At 40.5% G+C, this 23,011-nt stretch overlaps 1 protein-coding gene across 2 annotated transcripts in view; it reads right to left on the reverse strand.

Moving 5' to 3' along the window:
* The window catches only part of waca (WW domain containing adaptor with coiled-coil a), a 90,934-nt gene that overhangs the window by 34,345 nt on the left and 33,578 nt on the right, over window positions 1-23,011 (reverse strand). For both annotated transcript variants that reach the window (XM_052016337.1, XM_052016338.1), the window contains one exon: window positions 11,202-11,447. In XM_052016337.1, coding sequence (XP_051872297.1) covers window positions 11,202-11,447 — 246 coding nt within the window. The remainder of the gene's footprint in view (window positions 1-11,201; window positions 11,448-23,011) is intronic.

A 23,011-nucleotide genomic window follows, 5' to 3' on the forward strand; every position in this document is an offset into this window, starting at 1 on the left:
GAGCTCTCATCTTATTCAGCAGCCTCTTGTGCAGCACCTTGTCAAAGGCCTTTTGAAAATCCAAATACACAGCACCCACAGCCTCTCCCTTATCCACCCTACTTGAGACTTCCGCAAAAAAAACAAAAGACAGGATCTTCCCTTCATGAAACCATGCTGTCTTGGACCTATCTTGTCATGCACCTCTAGGTATTCCATAACCTCGTCCTTGAGGATCGACTCCAAAAATTTTCCAACTACCGACGTCAGACTAATAGGTCTGTAATTTCCTTTATGCTGCCTTCCACTGTTCTTATACAGCGGAACTACATTTGCGACCTTCCAGTCCGCTGGAGCCATGCCAGAGTCTATTGATGCCTGGAAAATTATCACCAATGCCTCCACAATATCATAATCATGTGGAACAAGATTGATTCATTCAGAATTAAAAGGTTGGCACAAGAGCAAATGCAATGGAAATGGTTAACAAGCAAATAACAGCATTTGTAAAGTGAACAAATGACAATTTATTTTTGAATATATTCATGAACTGCGGACTTCACTGGCAAGACCAACGTTCATTGATTATTCTGAACTGCTAATGAGATGGCCAATTCTTGAATGACTCCTGGTAAAGACATAACCACAGTATGTTGGGGACACAAGAAACTGCAGATGCTGGAATCTGGAGCAACAAACAGTCTCCTGGAGGAACACAATAGGTTGAGCAGCATCTGTGGAAGGAAAGGAATTTTCAGGTTCCAGGGTTTCAACTCAAAACTCTGATAAAACCCGAAACGTCGATAATTTCTTTCCTCCTACAGATGCTGCTCGACCTACTGAGTTCCTCCAGCAGATTTTTTGTTGCTCCACAGCATGTTAGACGGGGTGTTTCACTATATAGACCCAGTAATCATGAAAGAATAGAAGTATTTACAAGTCAGAATACTGTACGACTTGGAGGTGTATCTGCAGCCTAAGTTCCCATGCACCTGTTGCCCTTGGGCCTTTCAGCAGCAAGGTTTGGCAAGTTTTGGCAAAGAAGCCTCAGTGAGTTGCTGTAATGCATTTTGTAGATGATACATACTTGAGTATGTTAGTGGTTGAATGAGTGAATGGGGTTTAGGGAAGCAGATGGAGTGGTAGTCATTCAAGCTGCATTGACTTGGTTATTGTTGGGTCTCTTGGATGTTGTTAAAACTGCACTCATTCAAGCTAATGGAGAGTGCACCAACAGACTCCTAACCTGAACCTTATAGATGGTGATAGGTTTTGGAGATAAAGGAGGTGAACTACATGCAGCAGAATACTCAACTTCTGACCTGCTTTTGTAGCATAAGTACTTGTGACCGGTATAGTTAAGTATCTGATCAATAATGAGCCCTTAGTTCTTTTGGCCCGTTTGTATCAAGGCTATAATAAGTCTCAGGGTGAATAGTCCCACTGAAAACCAAACTGAGCAAAAGTGAAGAAATAACTGGTGAGGAAGTGGTGTTTGATGGCACAATTAATGATATTCTCAATCACCCTGTTAACAAATGGATAGCAATTTGTCAGATTGGAATTGTCCTGCCTTTTGTGCACTGGTCCCAAGATCTAAGAATCGTGTATCCAAGGTTAAAGCCTGTAGACCATTACGGTTCTCTTCATGCAAAATAAAAATCAGTTGAAGATTAACAGCATGAAGATCAAGTGAACCAGAAATTGTTAGCAGATTTGTTACTTCAACTTCAAAGAAACAGAATTTTTGCTTGTTCTATACTTGAGGAACATTACTGAACAAAACATAAATGGCAAAGGAAGTGGTACCATTTGGAAGTGGTGTACAAGTAGAACACTGAACAGTTCATGTTTCATTTATCCATAGATATAGTTGAAGATTATATAAATGGTACACAACACTTTTTTGCATTGACAGAGCCAAGGAAATATCACAACATGAAAAGCAACTGCTTATGGACGAATGGCTGAAAAAAATCTGGCATGATCAGTATATTCCAACTCCAGCAGCTGAAGTGATTCTTCATTTCATTCTAAGAGAAAGTAGGCTGGGGGAGGGGATATGTGAAGAAGTGACTGGGTGGGGTGGGATAGTAAGAGAAGTGATTAGAGCAAGAGAGCCACTGGAAAACAAGGGCAAGGTTCAATTTCAGAACAGGAAAGGATCATCAAGAGAGTTCAAATTGACAGTGCTGCTGTTGAAAACGGCTGCAAGGGCACTTTGTCCAAATTTACTGGGGGTTCAGCGCGTGAAACTCAGTGAATAAGTTAATTGACCAACAGTACTTGAACAAACAATGAAAATTAAACTTCAGAGGGAAAAAACAAATCTGCAGATATATTAATACAGACCAAGCTGAAAATTAAGAGACAATGATGAATATAAACCACAATGGGAAATTGAAAAGGCAAATTAAAAAGGTGTGTGGGGAAAAAAGTCCAGCAAATATTCTAAAAGAAAATACAAGACATTTATAGGGATTTAGAAAGTTTGCTATAAATGAGAGAAGGTAGGACAATCCCGTAATGAAGTCTGAGAAGGATGAAATTATGGAGGATATTATAAGTTGTCAGGCATCCTCAGAGTTTGTAAAGTTGCCCTCACACCACGATTTTTCACCAAGGTTAGAGAGACACCAATTTGGAACACAGTAAATCTGGATTTGTCTCTATATCATCTTAGTGAAACTTGCCAAATTTGCTCCAAATACAATCTAAATAATAGAAATAGTTGGTCCTGCTGCTAGATACTTCTAGAATAATAGCTCCCAGTCCTACAATGTCCATTGAATTTGACTGCTCCTTTGACCAGAGTAGCAAAATGAAACTTATTGGCAAAACAAAACCAACCCATGCCTTCAACATCAGGGATAGTATCACAGCTGCAGAAATGAAAAACGTCCTGGAATGATCATCTACTGAGTCAGTGTGGGTGGAGGTCAGAAACAGGAAGGGAGCAATCACTCTATTGGGAGTAGTCTATAGACACCCCAATAACAACAGAAACGCTGAGGAACAGATCGGGAGGCAGATTTTGGAAAGGTGCAAAAATAATAGGGTTGTTGTCATGGGTGATTTCAACTTCCATAATATTGGTTGGCACTTCCTTAGTGCAAAAGGTTTGGATGGGGCAGAATTTGTTAGGTGTGTCCAGGAAGGATTCCTGAAACAACATGTAGACAAGCCAACTAGAGGAGAGGCCATTGTGGATCTGGTACTAAGCAATGAACCTGGTCAGGTGTCAGATCTCTCATGGGTGAGCATTTTGGAGACAGTGACCACAACTCCCTCACCTTGAAGAAGGATAGGAGCAGACGGTATGGGAAAGTATTTAATTGGGGGAGGGGGAATTATGATGCTATTAGGCAAGAACGTGTGAGTGATGTACTCAGGGAAATGCACAATGGAAACGTGGAGGTTGCTTAGAGATCACTTGCATGGGGTTCGGGATAGGTGTGTCCCATTGAGGCAGGAAAAGGATAGTAGGGTGAAGGAACCATGGCTGACAAGAGATGTGGAATATCTAGTGATGAGGAAGAAAGAAGCTTACTTAAGGTTTAGGAAGCGAGGATCAGACAGGGCTCTAGAGAGTTACAAGGTAGACAGGAAGGAGCTTAAGAATGGACTTGGGAGAGCTAGAAAGGGGCATGAGAAGGCCTTGATGAATAGGATGAAGGAAAACCCCAAGGCGTTCTACTTGTATGTGAAGAACAGAAGGATGACTAGAGTGATTGGGGATAGAGGAGGAAACATGTGCCTGGAGTTGGAGGAGGCAGGGAGGTCCTTAATGAATACTTTGCTTCAGTATTCACTTGTGAGAGATGTTGATATTTGTGAGGACAGCATAAAGCAGGCGGATAAGCTAGAACATGTCAATGTTAAGTAGGAGGATGTGCCAGAACTTTTGAAAAACATCAGGAATAGACAAGTCCCTGGGGCCAGACGGGATATATCCCAGGATACTACAGGAACCAAAGGAAGAGACTTCTGAGCCCTTGGCGATGATCTTTACGTTCTCACTGGACGCAGGAGTAGTACCAGATAATTGGAGGGTGGCAAATGTTATTCCTTTGCTCAAGAAAGGGAGTAGGGATAACCCTTGAATTATAGACCACTGAGTCTTACTTCAGTGGTGGGCAAATTATTGGAAAAGATTCTTAGGGACAGGATTTATGAGCATTTGGTGAAGCAGAGTCTGATTAGGGATCGTCAGCATGGCTTTGTGAGGGGAAGGTCGTGCCTCACAAGCCTGATTGAATTCTTTGAGGATGTAACAAAATACACAGATGTGGTATATGTGGACTTTAGTAAGGCATTTGATAAGGTTCCCCATGATAGGCTCATTCAGAAGGTTGGGAGGCATAGGATCCAAGGAAACCTGGCTGTGTGGATTCAGAATTGGCTTGCCCATAGAAGGCAGAGGATAAGTTGTAGATGGAGCATACTCTGCCTGGAGGTTGGTAACCAGTGGTGTTCCACAGGGATCTATTCTGGGACCCTTGCTCTTTGTGATTTTTTTATAAATGATTTGGATGAGAAATGGCAGATGGGAGTTCAACCGGGAAAAGTGTGAAGTGGTTCACTTTGGATGGTCGAATTTGAAAGCAGAATACAGGGTCAATGGTAGGATTCTTTGCAGTGTGGAGAACAGAGGAACCTTGGGGTCCAAGTCCATAGATCCTTCAAAGTTGCCGCGCAGGTTGATAGCTTTGTTAAGAAGGCATATGGCATGTTGGCCTTCATTAGTCAGGGTATTAAGTTCAAGAGCCGCGAGGTAATGTTGCAGCTCTGTAAAACACTGGTTAGACCACACTTAGAATATTGTGTTCAGTTCTGGTTGCCTTACTACAGGAAGGATGGAGAAGCCTTAGAAAGGGTTCAGAGGAGATTTACCAGGATGCTACCTGGATTGGAGAGGATAGGTTGAGCAAGCTGGGGCTTTTCTCTTTGGAGCGGAGGATGAAAGGTGACCTGATAGAGATGTACAAGGTGATAAGAGGCAGAGATCAAGTGGACAGCCAGAGACTTTTTTCCAGGGCGGAAATGGCTAACACGAGGGGGCATAATTTTAAGCTGAGAGGAAAATACGGAGGAATATCAGAGGTACGTGTTTTTTTTTACACAGAGAGTGGTGGATGTGTGGAACGCACTGCCAGGGGTGCTGGTAGAGGCAGATACATTAGGGACATTTAAGAAACTCTTAAATAGGCACATGGATGATAGAAAATGGAGGGGTATGTGGGAGGGAATGGTTAGATTGATCTTAGAATAAGTTAAAGGTTGGCACAACATCTGGGGCGAAGGGCCTGTATTGTGCTGTAATGTTCTATACTACTTCGGTCTCCACTGAGTATACAAGGAAATATATCAGTTCTAGCTACTGGGTAATATATGCTCAACCTAGAAAGAAAACAAGCAGTAGCAGGGATAGAGTTGATTAGAAGGCCCTTGTGTCAGTCACATGGAAAAGAGAAATTATATTTCAGCTTATTTAAGGGTAGATAAATCTCCTGGACCAGATGGAATACACCCTCGTGTTCTGAAGGAAGTAGCTGTAGAGATTGTGGAGACTTTAGTAATGATCTTTCTGGCATGGTTCCGGAGGACTGGTAAATTGCAAATGTCACTCTGCTACTTAAGAAGGGTGCGAGGCAGCAAAAAGGAAATTATAGACCTGTTAGCCTGACATCGGTGGTTGGGAAGTTGTTGGAGTCGATTGTCAAGGATGAGGTTACGGAGTACCTGGAGACACATGACAAGATAGGCCGAACTCAGCATGGTTTCTTTAAAGGAAGATCCTGCCTGACAAACCTATTGCAATTTTTTTTGAGGAAATTACAAGCAGGCTAGACAAAGGAGATGCAGTGGATGTTGTGTATTTGGATTTTCAGAAGGCCTTTGACAAGGTGCTGCACATGAGGCTGCTAAACAAGATAAGAGCCCATGGAATTACAGGAAAGTTACAAGCATGAACAGAGCATTGGCGGCTGATTGGCAGGAAACAGAGAGTGGGAATAAAGGGATCCCATTCTGGTTGGCTGCTGGTTACCAGTGGTGTTCTGCAGGGGTCCATGTTGGGACCGCTTTTTTTTAAACGCTGTAGATCAACGAGTTGGATTATGAAGTAAATGGCTTTGTGTCTAAGTTTGCTGATGATACAAAGATAGTTGGAGGGGCGGGTAGCGTTGAGGAAACAGAGTCTGCAGAGAGACTTGGATAGACTAGGAAAATGGGCATAGAAGTGGCCAATGAAATACAATGTTGGAAAGTGTATGGTCATGCACTTTGGTAGAAGAAATAAATGGGCAGACTATCATTTAAATGGGGAGAAAATTCAAAATTCAGAGATGCAAAGGGACTTGGTGGTGAAGAAGGCAAATGCAATGTTGGCATTCACTTCTAGAGGAATACAATATAAGAGCAGGGATGTGATGTTGAGGCTCCAGAAGGCATTGGTAAGACCTCACTTGGAGTACTGTGTGCAGTTTTGGGCTCCTTATTTAAGAAAGGATGTGCTGACGTTGGAGAGGGTTCAGAGAAGATTCACTAGAATGATTCCAGGAATGAGAGGGTTAACATATGAGGAACGTTTGATGGCTCTTGGGCTTCAGAAGAATGAGGGGGGACCTCATCGAAACATTTCGAATATTAAAAGGCTTGGACAGAGTAGATGTGGCAAAGTTGTTTCCCATGGTAGGGGAGTCTAGTACAAGAGGGCAAGACTTCAGGATTGAAGGGCGCCCATTCAGAACAGATGTGGAGAGATTTCTTTAGCCAGAGAGTGGTGAATCTGTGGAATTTGTTGCCACGGGCAGCCGTGGAGGCAAAGTCATTGGGTGCACTTAAGGCAGAGATTGATAGGTATCTGAGTAGCCAGGACATCAAAGGTTATGGTGAGAAGGCAGGGGAGTGGGGCTAAATGGGAGAATGGATCAGCTCATGACAGAATGGCAGAGCAGACTTAATGGGCCGAATGGCCAACTTCTGCTCCTTTGTCTTATGGTCTTACTTGAGCAAAACCACCACAACAAAACAGTTTGTGTAGCTGACATTTAAACTCATAGGTGCTTGAAGAAGAAACCAGAAGGGAAATGTCAAAAAACTATGGAATATACAAGAACAAGTCAGCATCAGTAACAAAACTTTAAATATTTTAGGACAGGATTAAGAGTCCAAATAGATAAATGAGTTTTTAGATAAATGAACTAGTGCAAGGTGTTGTATTTTGGGAAGACAAATGAAGGTAGGACTTTTATAGTGAATGGTAGGGCCCTGGAGAGCATTGTAGAACAGAGGGACCTAGGAGTACAAGTACATGGTTCCCTGAAAGTGGTGTCGCAGATAGACAGGGTGGTGAAGGCCTTCATCAGTCAGGGCACTGAGTATAGAAGTTGGGATGTTATGTTGCAATTGTATAAGATGTTGGTGAGGCCGCACTTGGAATACTGCGTTCAGTTTTGGTCACCCTGCTGTAGGAAAGATGCCATTAAGCTAGAAAGAGTGCAGAGGAGATTTATGAGGATATTGCCAGGACTCAAGAGTTATGGAGAGAGGTTGAGCAGGTTGGGACTTTATTCATTGGAGCGTAGGAGAATGAAGGGTGATCTTACAGAGGTGTATAAAATCATGAGGGGCATGGATAGGGTGAATGTGCAGTCTTTTTCCCAGGGAAGGGGAATCAAGAACTAGAGGACAAAGGTTTAGGGTGAGAGGTGAGAGATTTAATAAGAACCCGAGGAGCAACACTTTCACCCAGCGGGTGGTCGGTATACGGAATGAACTGCCAGAGAAAGTGGTGAGGCAAGTACATTAACAACATTTAAAAGACACTTGGACAGGTACATAGATAGGAAAGTTTTAGGGGGATATGGGCCAAACACAGGACTAGCTTAGATGGGAATCCTGGCCAGCATGGACCAGTCAGTCTGAAGGACCTGTTTGCATGCTGTACAACTATGGCTAAGAGCCACCATCAAGTTAAATAAAAAGATCCTTCTTTCTCAAGAAAAAGTAATTCATCTTTTGCTTCAGATGAAACACAATGGGATATAGTCAAAAAGGTGATGTTCTCTTATAATTCAAAATACATCAGAGTTCTGAATGACCTTGGAGCACGAGAAACTTCAATACTCGAAAATTCTGGGAAGCGTAATAATTTTTTCACATACAAGAGTATATTTCATTTAAAATCTCTTTTCACCTTTTTAAAGATACAGGCCATCCCCAAGAAATGAACGGGTTCCATTTTTACACACATTTAAGTTGATTTTGACCACAAGTCAGAAAATACACAAAAGTCACTTAATATGGTAACCATACCTCCAAAGTATTAAAATGAATGGCACCGAAAAGATGCGAGACTGATGAGAAAGATTACTAAAAGGCATTTCAGCAAGACATTTGATAAGGTACCCCATGAAAGGCTTATTGAGAAAGTAAGGAGGCATGGGATCCAAGGGGACATTGCAGTGTGGATCCAGAACTGGCTGGCCCACAGAAGGCAAAGAGTGGTTGTTGAAGGGTCATATTCTGCATGGAGGGTGGTGACCAGTGGTGTACCTCAGGGATCTGTCCCGGGACCCTTACTCTTTGTGATTTTTATAAACGACCTGGATGAGGAAGTGGAGGGATGGGTTAGTAAGTTTGTGGATGACACAAAGGTTGGATGTGTAGTGGATAGTACAGAGGGCTGTCAGAGGTTGCAGCGGGACATAGACAGGATGCAAAGTTGGGCTGAAAAGTGGCAGATGCAGTTCAACCCAGATAAGTGTGAAGTGGTTCATTTTGGTAGATCAAATATGATGGCAGAGTATAGTATTAATGGTAGGACTCTTGGCAGTGTGGAGGATCAGAAGGATCTTGGGGTCCGAGTCCATAGGACACTCAAAGCAGCTGCCCAGGTTGACTCTGTGGTTAAGAAGGCATATGGTGTATTGTCCTTCATCAATCGCGGAATTGAATTTAGGAGCCGAGAGGTATTGTTGCAGCTATATAGGACCCTGGTCAGACCCCACTTGGAGTACTGTGCTCATTTCTGGTCACCTCACTGCAGGAAGGATGTGGAAGCCATAGAAAGGGTGCAGAGGAGATTTACAAGGATGCTGCCTGGATTGAGGAGCATGCCTTATGAAAGCAGGTTGAGGGAACTTGGCCTTTTCTCCTTGGAGCGAAGGAGGATAAGGGGGGACTTGATAGAGGTATATACGATGATGAGGGGCATTGATCGGGTAGATAGAGACTCTTCCCCAGGGCTGAAATGGTTGCCACAAGAGGACACAGGTTTAAGGTGCTGGGGAGTAGGTATAGAGGAGATGTCAGGGGTAAGTCTTGTACTCAGAGAGAGGTGAGTGCGTGGAATGGGATGCCGGCAACGGTGGTGGAAGCGGAGATGATAGGGTCTTTTAAGAAACTTTTGGATAGGTACATGGAGCTGAGAAAAAATAGAGGGCTATAGGTAAGCCTAGCAATTTTTAAGGTAGGGACATGTTCGGTACAGCTCTGTGGGCCGAAGGGCCTGAATTGTGCTGTAGGTTTTCTATGTTTCTAAAAGTGGAGAGGAAACTAGTTCTGTTGTTCATAGGCGTAAATGTATGTACATCAGATTTTTGAATGTAATATTATGGGAGTTCGTTCATATGTAGGGGCGTTTGTAAGTCGGGCATTCTTAACCTGGGGATGGTCCGTAATGAAATGTTTGAGTTTATTTACAAGGTTGTTTCAACAATTATATTATTCAGTAAGTGCTCAGCAGAGAAGGTATGCCAGTATGCTTAGCAGGTCAGATAACACTAATAAAGAATGGGAGATACAAGTACAGTTTCAGATCCTATAGCTCTTCATCAAAACCAAATGAAGACTGGCAATTGCCTAATACCTCAGTTGCATGTGCAAGTGGAAATGTTACTTAGCACCATAATTCTTTAAAAAAAGAAATTGCCAGTATCAACAGATCAAATTCACATCTGAGTTTATTTGAACAAATTCAGGTGTTAGCAATATAATTTCATTATGGAGAGCACATTCATAACAAACTTTGGTTATATCACACATCAACTCCAATCTATGTATTCATTAAAACAGTGGATCACTTTCTCCACCACCACTCAAGCTCTGAGCTTGCATACTAGTTCAAGTTGCACATGTATACTCCTATTAAACAGTACAATAACTTTAAGTTTGCATGGAATGGGTTGAAGAAAATGTGCACTGATAATTGCACCTCCTAATTTATCCCACTGAGAATTACAGAAGATTAAGCTTGTAATTTGATTATATTTCCAGATACAAGCATGCAATGTGAAGCAAATATGATATGGCACAGAAAGAGGTCAATCAACCCAGTGTGCCTGAGTATCTTTGGTACAGCTATCCAATTAATCTATTTCCTTGCTCTTCCCAAATGCCCAAATCTTTGTTCCCCTTCAGCACCCTTTTATATGTTGGTATAAAATCTGTGTTCATAATTGCTGGAAAATAGATGTTTCCTCATCCCCTTTGGTATTTTTGCTTTTCACCTTAAATTTGTGTCTTCTGGTTACCCATCCCTCCATTTGCCCTAACAAAGGCCATCATGATCTTGAACATGTCTATCAAATCTCCACTTAATGCTTTGTTTGAAGGAAAGTAACACCAACTTCTTCAGCCTCTCCACATAAGTAAACTTTTTGGCATCATTACACTTGATCTCTTTTGCAATCACAACTGTTTCAAACAGAACTTAATATCTTACCACAGAGAGAAACACAAGGGCAGATGACAAAAAAAAAATTTGGTCACAGCCACAGTTTCAAGAAGCACCTCAAAGGAGAAAAGTGAAGAGATGAGCAGGCTGAGGGAGAGAATTCCAGGAAGTTGGTACAAGGATCAATTAAATTTGGGGATAACCAAAAGATTAGAATGAGGAAACTGCAAATATCTCAGGAAGATTGAAGCAGCTATGGCATAGGGCAATTTGAAAACAAGGATGAGGTGGCGGCTACGCATTGATGAGTGAGTGAAGTGAAAGTGTCAAGCCTGCAAGTCCACATACAGAATTGGAGTGTGGTGGGATGAAATCAATCTATACAAAAATCATCACATTGTTTACCAGGAAATTCTAGAACAAAAAAAGCTATGTCACTTAAAACGTCACATCTGTGTAAAAGCAACTTTAAAGTTTACTAGTTTTTTTAAACTTTATCCTTACCCAGCTTTTTAAAAACAATTCATTCATCCACACTTACCTTCATTTATTTTTGACATATCCACATTAGCATTGTTAAGCTGCAAGGTGGCTTGTAAAGCAGGAAGCAGTTGCCGCAAAAGATTTGGATCCTGAAGCAGAGGAGGAATAGGTGACTGAGGAACAGGCGAAACAGGAACAGTAGACGTAGTGGCCGATGGTGTCTGAGAAGCCGGAGTCATTCCGGAGGATGACGATGAAGGAGTAGCACATGAATGAGACGTTGGCTTCTCCACTGAAGTTGTTTCTGGTGAAGAAGGGGAAGGGGGAAAAAGTCAAAATGTTGCATCTCAAACAGTAATCACAGAAAAACGTGAAAGGGAAGGCATACTATTCCTACTTGTGTTTTTAATAGTTTACAAAGTAATAAAAATTCGTAGGCTCCCAGGGAGACTCTCCTAATTTAATGGAGGTTATACATTGGGGAGATATACAAATTAGGATGGTATACAACAAAATTATGTCAGTAAAAATGTAACATGCAAAGAAGTTTTGTTGAAGATTTAAACCAAACTCCCATTGACCAGCATTACTGAAAGATGACTGAAGGATTCTCCTGGTCAAAGGTTGTCCTTTTGTCGATTCCCATCCACTTTGGATCAAGTTAAACATGTGAATGATCCTATCTGAAATGCAAAAGTCTCATTCTAAGTTGGCTCATCTTCAGTACAACTCTACAGAGTGATGTAGCAAAGGAGAATCGGTAACATAAGAATGATTATTTATAAAAGCTCATATGTAATTTTATCCTTTATGCATAAATCCCAGAAAGGAATAAAATGTTACATACACCAACTATGATACACTGAATACACCTAAAATAAATAAATCAACTGAAAATAACTTATGGCAGCACTGCAGTTATTTTAATCCTTTTCCAATTAAACTTTTTTTTTTGCTGTGACAAAAATTAAAAAATAAAACTGAGATGTACAGAACTTTCCCCACTCACCCAAGTGAGAATTGATGATTTCAAAACTGTTTAGCAAGAGGGGAAAAACAAATGTTAATTCAATATTATAATTATATTATATTCAAGGAAATGAACTTTACTTAAGCCAATTTCAGCCACCGTCTAAAATGTCAGTTTCTCAAAAGCTAAGCTGCCAATCGCAAACACACTGGGGTCTGAAAATGGAATTTATCCAATTGCTGAGACAAAGGAACTTGCCTGGATAGAAATTATATTTTTAAGAAACATTTTATGATGAGCATTCTCACTTAGGAACCCAAAATAACAGCAGACAAGGCAAGATTCAGATGACATCAAACTACTGACTGATCCACTTTCATTGAGGACAATTTAAAAATCCATTTTTTGGGATGCTGGCAAAGCTAGCATTTACTGCCTACCCCTATTGGTCTTGAGCAGTTGGTGACGAGCAACCTTTTGGAATTGCTGTCAGACTTACGAGAAAGGTACTTGCACAAATAGCATTTGGTGGGGTGTTCCAGGATTTAGACCCAGCAAGAATAAAGGACTGGCAATAAATTTACAAGTCAAGGGGTACATGATTTCGGGGCCAACTTGCAGGTGTTTCCATGCACCTGCTGTGCTTGTCCATTTTGGTGGTGGAGGTCACAAGTTTGAGAAGTACTATCAGAGCAGCCAAGGTCAACAACTGACATTTATTTCATTGATAGCATGTACTGCAGCATTGGTGATGGAGATAACCTCAGGATGGCGGCATGTGTCAATCAAATAGGTGGCTTTGCCCCAAATGGCACTGAGCTTCATGAGTATTGCTGCATTCATTCCAGGCAAATGAATAGTACTTGCATCTTGTAGATGGTGTACAGGATTTGGGATGTTAAGAGGAGAGTTAATTATCACAAGATGCTTATTCATAAAGTCATAGTAATTATGTGGCTAGGCCAGTTGAGCTTCTAGACACTGGTGACCTCCAGAATGTTGATGGTTGGGGACCCACCAATAGTACTGTCATTAAATATCAAGTGTGGGCAGTTAGACCCTCTCACAATAGAGATGTTCATTGTCTGGCACTTCAGTGGCATCCAACTTCTGTCCTTCGTTTGCAATGAAGGTCATTGATGAAGCACTTGAAAATAGAGAGGTCTAGCACAATGACCTGAGGAAATCTTGCAGTGATGATTAATCTCCAATAACTACATCTATGTTCTTTCTACAAGGTACAAATGCAACTATTAGCATGTTCTCTCCCTAATGTCCTGGGCTCCTTGACTCCATAGCATGGATATATGCAACCTTGATGCCAAACAAGATCACTTTCACCTTAACTTGTGAAATTTAGTTCTTTGGTTGATGTTTGGACCTGTGTTGAGGCTGGAACCAAGTGGTTCTCACAAAAACCTCACTGATACCCAAAATGGATTATCGATAAATTACATTTGATAACACTGATTAAACTGACTGGGTGATAATTAATTGAACTGCTATTGCATTGTTGTTTGAGGACAGGACACAATTGGCAATTTTCTAGTTTGTCAGTAGATGCCAAAGTTGTGTCTGTACTGGAATAGTTGCTGAATGCACAAATAGTCCTGGATCTTCAGTTTTAGTACTACACTGGAATGTTGTCTGGCCCTTGACATCTTACTACATCCAATGCTCTCAACCACTTCTTGCTATCACATGGAGTGAATTGAAATAGTCGAAGAATGGCTTCTATAATGATAGAGATCTTAAAGAAAGAGGAAATGGGTCATCCACTCAGTATTTCTAGCTGAACACTGTTGAATATACTTCAGTGTTGCCTTAGGCATATGAATACAGGACTTAACAGCACCGAAGATGGGGATGCTCTGGCCTCTTCAACAATGCAGCAGATTAAATGTCCACCACCATTCACCCGGCAGACAACAGATGTCTGATCTGATCCACTGTTTGTTGGATCATTTAGCTCAATCTTTTGCATGTTATTTAACAAGTATGTGGTCTACATGCTGTATCTTTGCCAGGTCTTTTCCTTATTTTGAGGAATGCCTAGTGCTGCTTCTTCTGCACTCTTCACCAAATCAAGGTTGACCCCATGGCTTGATGATAATGGTACAGTGAGGGATAGGCAGGGCATGAGCTAATATACATTTCTGTTGCTGCTGATACTCCATGTTGCCTAATGAACATCCAGTTTTGAACTGCAAAATCTGTCTAATTCCATCCCATTTAATACAATGATAGTTCTACAAAACATGACGAAGGGCAGGGCATCCTCAGAGTGAAGACGGGACTTTGTGGTGATCTTAGGGGATGTATTTGCAGCAGTTACACTGATGATGATGCTGCTGCTGTCAGGTTCCTTGCATTGTTGACTCACTAACCAGCTGCTGCAGACCCAATTTAGAAGTTTTATCACCCAGTTCAGACAGTGGTGCTTCCAAGCTACTCGATAATGGATACTGAAGTCCATCACCATTCTGTGCCCTTGCTACTTTCAGTGCTTCTTCCACATGTTGTTCAACATGCAGAAGCTTCCTTATTCATGTTTGACCTGATGCCATGAAGCTTATAATTGAAGATTCCCAAATCTTCTCCTTCCACCTATATACCTTTGTACTGCTGGCTCAAATGAGTGTTCTCCTGCGGGTTGAACAGAGCATACCAAGGGATTGTAATGGAGGAGTCTAACATATCATTTACAAGGTACGATTCTGTGAGTGGGACCATGTCAGGCTATTGCTTGACTAACATGGGGATAGCTAACATAACTTGGACATGATAGTCACAGAAACAGGCCCTTCAGCCATGAAGTCTGCACGGACCATCACCTACACTTTGTCTCCAGAAGTTCTTGGGGAGGATTTGACAGTGTCTGCATTCAACACAGGGTGATTCATCTTTTATTTATGTTTTTTCTGTCTTTGTATATCAGCTACAATATTGAGTGAGTTGCTGGGCTACTTCACAAAGTAGTTTTGAGTCAGCCACCTTGCTGCAGGTCACATATAGGCCAGGAAAGGGCTGATAATTCTAGAGTTACAACCTAGAGTGAGAGAGCAGAGGGAGTGCAACCCAGTTCCATCCCAACCTATGGTGTTATTCCGTGTGTAGTCTGCACATTGCCTTTTCAATTGCTTGCGTTTCTCCTGGATGTTCCAGCTTCTTTCCATATTCCAAAGAGTTGCTGGTTGATAGGCAAATTAGTTACTGTAAATTTCCCCAACCATCTGTGGGTGATAGGAGAACCAGAGTAGAGTTGATGGGCATGTGAAAGGGAATAGCTACAGGTAACCAAATGGGAATGGGATTGCTCAGAGCCAGCAGAGACTCAACAGGCAATGAGGCCTTTTATGAAAACCAAAAAAAGCTGCTGATGCTGGGAATCTATAAAAAAAAGCGCTGGAAAAACCTAGCAGATTAAGCAGCATATGTGGAAAGATATTTTGAGCTAATGTTTCAGTTAAAAGACCCTTTGTCAAATGTGGGAGAAAGAGAAAGCAAGCAAGTTTTAAGCTGCAGAGAGGGAAGGAGAAAGATGGATAAGACGATGAGAATACCTCAGAGAGCAAAGACTAGTGTTGCCAAGCTGATCAACTGCTGATGAAACCATCTGACTGATAAAATAGTGAGCAACTAGGGAGATAGAACTTGAACAAAGGAACATAAAAGCTGTGAAATGCTCAGCAAATCAGGGTGTGCAAGTGAAGAAAGCCAATATTACAGGTGGATAACCTGATACAGACAAAATAGAGTGAGAGAAAAGATGCAGGAAGTAGATGAGGTGTGGTCAAGGGCTCTGTCAACTAGGGTAAAGGAACTGAATGCACCTTACAGAAGGCAGGAGGAAGTATAGAGTACCAGTATTGGTAGGATCCAATACTGCATATGAAAGACTGTAATGTGCCCAGATGGTGATTGAGGTGTTGCTCCTCAAGCTTACAATGGGCCTTATTATAACAGTGCAGAAACCCACCAACAGGTGGATTAGAGTGGGAGTGGAATGGAGAATGGAAAACAGAGGATGGAGAATTAAAGTCACAAGCAAACTTGGAGTCATTCCTGCAGATTGAATGCAGGCGGTTCACAAAATGGTCACCCAATCAACATCTGATTTCTACAATTTGAAGGAGACCACATTGTAAGCAATGATTATAGAAATCTAGGTTGGAAAAAGTGCAAGTGAATCAGTTAAGTTTGAGTCTCTGGTGGGAAGGAAAGATATAAAAGGACGGGTGATGCATCTCCTTGAATGGGAAAGAGCCATGAGAAGGGGAATGGTTGGTGAAGACAAAGAGCAGCACAGGAAGTCATGAAGAGAATGATCCCTTTGGAATGCTGAAAAGAGAGAGAAAGATGTGCCTGCTAGTAGAATCTTGTTGAAAGTGGTGTAAATTGCTAAGAACGATGTGTGGAATATGCAGGCTAGTGGAGTAGAAAGTAAGGTCTTGGAACTCATTCCTTATTTTGTCCAGGACAAAATAGAGTGAGAGAAAAGATGCAGGAAGTAGATGAGGTGTGGTCAAGGGCTCTGTCAACTAGGGTAAAGGAACTGAATGCACCTTACAGAAGGCAGGAGGAAGTATAGTTGAGATAGCTGTGGGAGTCTTGGACTCGTGATGGGCATTTGCCGCTAACCTAGCCTCTGAAATCAGGACAGAGAGATCAAGAAAAAGAGTCAGAATGAACCATTTGAATGTAACAGCAGGGCGGAAATTGGCTGCAAATATAATTAACTTTGAGTTCAGTATGAATGCAGGAAGCAGCACCAATGTATCGGTAAAAGGGTTGAAGGAGGGGTCCCTAGAAGGAAGCAGAGTGGTTCGAGAAGCTGTGCCATTTTCAGCCTTCTCCATTCCATTCAAAATGAATTACTAGATTTGGTAAAATTTTTTAAGGGTCAACTGAATTTCCAAATGGAGGCCTAGCCACAATTACAGTGAACATACTATCTCACCTTTTAAATGTACTTTAGTTTTTTCCCCACATTTTCTTTTGAAATGCATGGATTTTTATGCAAGTATTTCATTTTTAGTATTTACTTCTGATAAATAAGTTTTAATCACTGTATTTCAATATTTAGTGAGCACACAGTCTCATGTTTGAGCAGTTCATTCAAAATTCTACTTTTTGCTCCTGGTTTTCAGCAGAATTTCTTTAGTTTAAGCTAATCAGCCAGTTTGTTACTGCAGCTGTTGAGCACAAGAGACTCTTGAAACTGATACCATGAAAAAGGAAGTGCAACTGAAGAAAGCCAATATTACAGATGGATAACCTGATACAGACAGAGTTCCCTGAAGTTGTAGGATTCAATACTGCATATGAAAGACTTCCCCTCTCCCATCGAGCAGAAGATAAAAAAAAAGACTGGAAGTACGTACCACCAGGGTCAAGGACAGCTTCCATCCCACTGTTATAAGAGTACTGAACAGTCCCCCTTCCTCATCATGACCTTGCACCTTCTTGTCTACCCACACTGCACTTTCTCTGTAGCTGTTACACTTTATTCTGCATTCTGTTATTGTTTCACCTTGTACTACCTCAAGGCACTGTGTAATGAATTGATACATATGAACAGTATGCAAGGTGTGTTTTTACACTACCTCGGTACATGTGACAATAATAAACCAATACCAATTAGGCAGATACAGATCCAAAAACATTTAAAAAACAACTTCCTTTTATATAACCTTCAATACAGATTTGAAGAAGCTAAGAAATACCTAGAGGGTTGTTGAACTGTAAAAGCTTACAGATGAGAAAAGACAAGGTTGGGATTTGAAGTTTATGGATAAGAATTTTAAAATCGAATCATTGTTTAAATGGGTATACTTGTGCGTCAGTAAGCACACTGGGATCACAAGTCAAGGCAGTAGAATCTAAGTTTTGAACTACCTCAAGTTCAGAGAGTAGAACAAGGGACTTCAGTGAGTGGCAAGAGATACGCTCAAAAGTTATATTTAGATCTTATAAAATCAGATTCATATCATTGCAAGGGAAGGGGATAGAATCAGTGTTCAGGGAAAAGAATTTTGAGATGGCCCCCAAATATAATGGCATTCGTCTTCCCAATATTTTGTTGGAAATTTCTGTTAACCAAAGACAGGATGTCAAACAAGCACTTTGATAATTTAGATCAATTATCAAAATTAAGAGAGGTGGGCAGAGAGAATGAAATGGATGTCACTGCAAATATGTGGCAATTAGCACTGTTTCCATGTGACTGAGGAACAAACTACTTCACTGAGAAGCTACACACATCAATGAGAAACAAGAGGTAGTCAAGGATAGATCCTGCAGGACATAAGATGTAACTGGGATGATTAAAAAATAACTCCAAAAACAACCAAATCTTAAACTGACTACACTAAGATGACAACATCAGATTAAAGTGGATTTAACCCAAAAACATCACAGGCAATCAAGTAGCTACTGAATAATTTTTCCAAGGTCTAAAAGCCACAAAATATTATAAAGGCATTATAAGTGCATTTTCTCCAAGTTGATTCAGTATTATAATGGATCTGTAGAAAAAAATCATGTACACTGATTTAACAGCCAGATTAATTACCATGATATCATGATAGAAATGTAATCATACAACTATAACTGGAAACATGTATTATTTTCACCCTCACATACTTGAAATCTTTTTTGTTCATACTGCAGAGTAAACCTCTAAATTCTATTGTCTAGTCCAAATTTCTAAGACAGTGCTGCAGCTCAACAAAAATTATTGCTTTGTAAATCTCTTCCCACCTGCAAAATTGCCTTTCAACTTCAACTGCTTGTTCGTCAATCATGAGCAAAATTGTATTTTCACTTTTACTTTCTTTTAGGAGTTAGCAAGCCAATAACTTGGGTGATGGCACTTAAGGTATGGTTGCTAAATTTCCTGACTGATTGGAAAGCAAGTTTTGAAGGGGACATAAGTAAACTACAAATATAGGTTATCAGAATTTGCAAAGATCTCACAAGTGAAGTAAATTTGGGAAAATGTGAAACTGTCTATTTCAGCAAGAAAAAGTCTAAGTGCTGAGAGATTGCAGAACTCTGAGATGCAGAGGGATCTGAATGTCATGGTGCCTGATGTACAAATGGCTAATATATACTTCAAGTAATTAGGAAAGCTAACAGAATATTATTATTTATTGCTGGGGAATTGAATACAAAAGCAGAAAAATTATGCTTCAGTTGTACAAGACATTTCTAAGTTCATGTGTGAAGAATTAGTACAGTAAGTAATAGTATTTTTAAGAAAGGAGCTTGATGCATTGGACTGAGTTCAGAGAAGGTTAGCTAGACTAAAATCAGGAATGAGTAGCTGTCACAAAGGAAGGTTATACAGGGTAAGCTCATCTCCACTGGAGTTTGGTGAAATGATAGGTGACTTCATTGAAACATGCAAGATTCTCAGGTATGGATATTGTGCGAGGATATACAACTAAGGGATCGCACGTTTAAGACAGAGAGGAAGTGAAAGGCAGACATTAACGAAAAGGACTGTAGAAAAGTCTTTAAATACTTAATGGCAGATGTAGAGATTTTTGAGGGGTGGGGGTGGGTGGCAGAGCAGTGTTAAAAGACAGCCTGAAAAATCTTTTTCAAGTTTACTCATGCACAGATATACTTCATTGAACAAAAAATGTTTTCATAAAATAGCTGTTACAATTCAACAATTATTTGAAAAGTCTTATTTCTAATACAATAATTCTTGCCCCAGAATCAAACATGATCACAAATTACTGCAGAAAGTTCAAGGGGAAAAAAAAGAGGAAAACCAGCCTTGAACAAGAAACTGGGAGCTTTGTGGTTGAACTACTGGTCAAGAATTCTAAAAGGTCTGGATTCATCATTCAAAGACACAAATACAAATTCTGCCACATCAGATAGGAAGTTGAAGTTCAGTTACTTTAGTAATCCAAAACAAAAAAGCTAGACACAATAAAGATAAGCAGTCAGATTGTCATTAAGGTCAATTGGTTAACTCCAGACTCTGAAGAATTGCCTTCAAATGCCCAGCAAACTAGTTGCTGTATCAAAATACAGCAATGAAAAGAATTCATCTATCCAACATTCACCTCAGTTCTGGGCAAGAATACCCAGCAAAACTTTCCTCACACTAAAGTGGAATCACGGTTCTACAGCCTTATTTCTTCATACACACAGAATTATAGCTTACAACCAATGTCCCAGTCTCCTCCATGCCACCAGGACTGACAGGAAGTAGCACAGCTCTGTTACTGGAAGGAAGTGGTGCCCTGAATTCACAATCCACAATAAAAATAGGAAATGCTGTAAAGACACAACAGGTCAGGCAGCATCTGCGCAAGAAAGAAAGTTAACGGTTCTTCTTTGACCTGCAATGTTAGTTCTCTTCTCTTCAATGTTGTTTTTTCTTGTCACAGATGCTACCTGCCTTGCTGAGTCTTTCCAGCATTTTCTATTTCAGATTTCCAGCATTTGCATTTTTTAAAAATATTTTCATTACCTACGAATCCACAACATTGACTCGTGGACTGATGAAGCCTCGTGCATCAGGTCAAACACATGAAGAAAAGTAATCACTGGCCTTAGTCTACCAATAAGCAGTTAGCCTCCAATACTGAACACTTCTTGGAAGCAGCTCAAAGAGTAGCAAGTGCACTGAATGTAACAAGCTGCCAGAGAAAGTAGTTGAGGCAGGCATAACAACATTTGAGACACATTTGGATAAGCATACGGACAGGAAAGGATACAGGCCAAACGTGGGCAAATGGGACTAGTTTAGGTGGACCCTTGGTCAATGTGGACGAGTTGGGTCCAAGGACCCGTTTTTTATACTGTATTACTCTGCAAAACTTCACATTTCCACTGGGTACAAACCAAATGCAAAATTTTGCCTATTCACTTAACCAATCTATATTCCTTTGCTGACATTTTTTGCATCATACTCCAGAACTAACCATAACTCTAACCAAGCTCTTCCCACATAACTATAACATGAAAAACTACCCATCCTCTGTGCGCAAATAGCAGGACAAATCCACTTGAGCCACACCTAGGAGGAGGATAGATGCATTTGTTCAAGGCAAATCAAGGTAGTGCCCAATGCCCAAATACCATCAGATGCCTAAACTTCACATCATCATGAGGTGAGAGGTCGAAATGGTCATTGAGAATTGCACAACGTTCCAGTCCATTTCTAATTCTCAGTTATTGTAATCTGTATCTGCATGCAACAAGACCTGGATGATAAACAAGAATGGGCTACTGAGTAGTGAATAACATGCCAGGCAATGATCACTTCAAAAGTGACTCTAACCACCTTCGCTTGGCACTTAACAGTATTAACAAAAACGAGATTCCTCTACTGTCAATATGCTGTGGTCATCACCGAGCAGAAAATGAATTGAAGCAACCACATAAATACCCATGGCTACAAATGCTGGTCAAGGGCTGGGTGCCTTGCAGCCAGTTACTCATTCGTTGGCTTCCCAAATCTTTTTCAACATCTACAAGGAACAAGTCAGAAATGAGATGAAGTATTCTACATTTGCCTGGATGAGCACAGCTCCAACAAAATTCAAGCTTGATAGCATCCGGGACAAAATAGCACATAAACCATAACTTTAACTCCATTCACCGGTGTTGTAGTGCAACAACTGGACAAATCACTCCCGGGTCTTGAGCAGCAGAAGCATCGTACTGTCATTTGTAACAGATTTCCCTCCATATTATGTATTAACATGTCCTGGAAATATATTGTTGTTCCTTCATTGTTTCTGGGCCTAAATCCTAGAATTCCTTGTCCTACACATAGGCTGCAGTGATTCAAGAATGTGGTTTCATGTCTCCCTCTCAAGGGCAATAAACGCTGGCCTTACCACCAATGCTCACTTCCTTTGAAATAAAAAATTGAAAAACCCTTTCATACATTTCTTCTCTGATACAAAAAAAACTGCAAATCCTTCATGAACAAAATAAACTCAACAACTTCGATAACTGAACTTCTGCCCCACCAAACTGGATATCGTCCATACCGTGCACCAGCAGCAACTCTGTTTGCTCCCACTCTGTGCCTCACTTTAAAGGTACCAGCAACTCGGCTGTAAAGAGAGTCAGAAATCAGGTATGTGGCAGCTATGGGGGACCAAATGGTATAGGTTCTATTACTGAACTTCACCCTACACATCAAAACATTCTGGTGTCTTATGAGTATTGGCTGCAAATTAATTACACTTTTATATCCCTTAAAATTCTCTTTTAGAACTGCCAAATATTTTTTCATAAACAATTAAACAAAAATCAATTTCAAGTTAATAGCAATTGTTAGCCTCTCAAAATGCTACAATATGCAGCATACTATAGCATCCACATATGCTAAATAAAAATATTAGTAAATTCACAGCAAGTTGCCCCCATTAATCAAAGACAACAAACCATGAGAATGTTTCACCAAGGTTGCAATCTCAGCTCAATAATCACCTAATAATGAAATGCTCTATTTATTTAATGGTTTAGGCAACACGTATTTAATATATTTCAGAAGTCCTGTTTATGCACCACTCTGCATTATATATGCAGGAAATTCTGATTAAATGCATAAAAGACAAATGCACATGTACCGTAAAAGGGGACTACCAATCCCATTTTCATTGCACTCAGTCCCTGCCATTACCAGTTGTTTCTGTGTGGGTGAAAAACAATGGCTTTTCTCTATTATTCACTTAACTGCTACGCTGTGATCTCTTCATTGGAAAAATAACTGACCAAACATAAAAAAAAATGGAGATAGTGTCTTTTTTTAAAAAAAATACATTTTCAAATATACCATTTAAAAAAAACTTATTTTTAAGAGGGTAGTGCAATAGCCTAATATTGACACATGTATGTACTTTTCAGGATTTTTTCTT

This window comes from Pristis pectinata, chromosome 5, assembly GCF_009764475.1.
Source record: "Pristis pectinata isolate sPriPec2 chromosome 5, sPriPec2.1.pri, whole genome shotgun sequence".
In the NCBI taxonomy this organism is placed as follows: Eukaryota; Metazoa; Chordata; class Chondrichthyes; order Rhinopristiformes; family Pristidae; genus Pristis; species Pristis pectinata.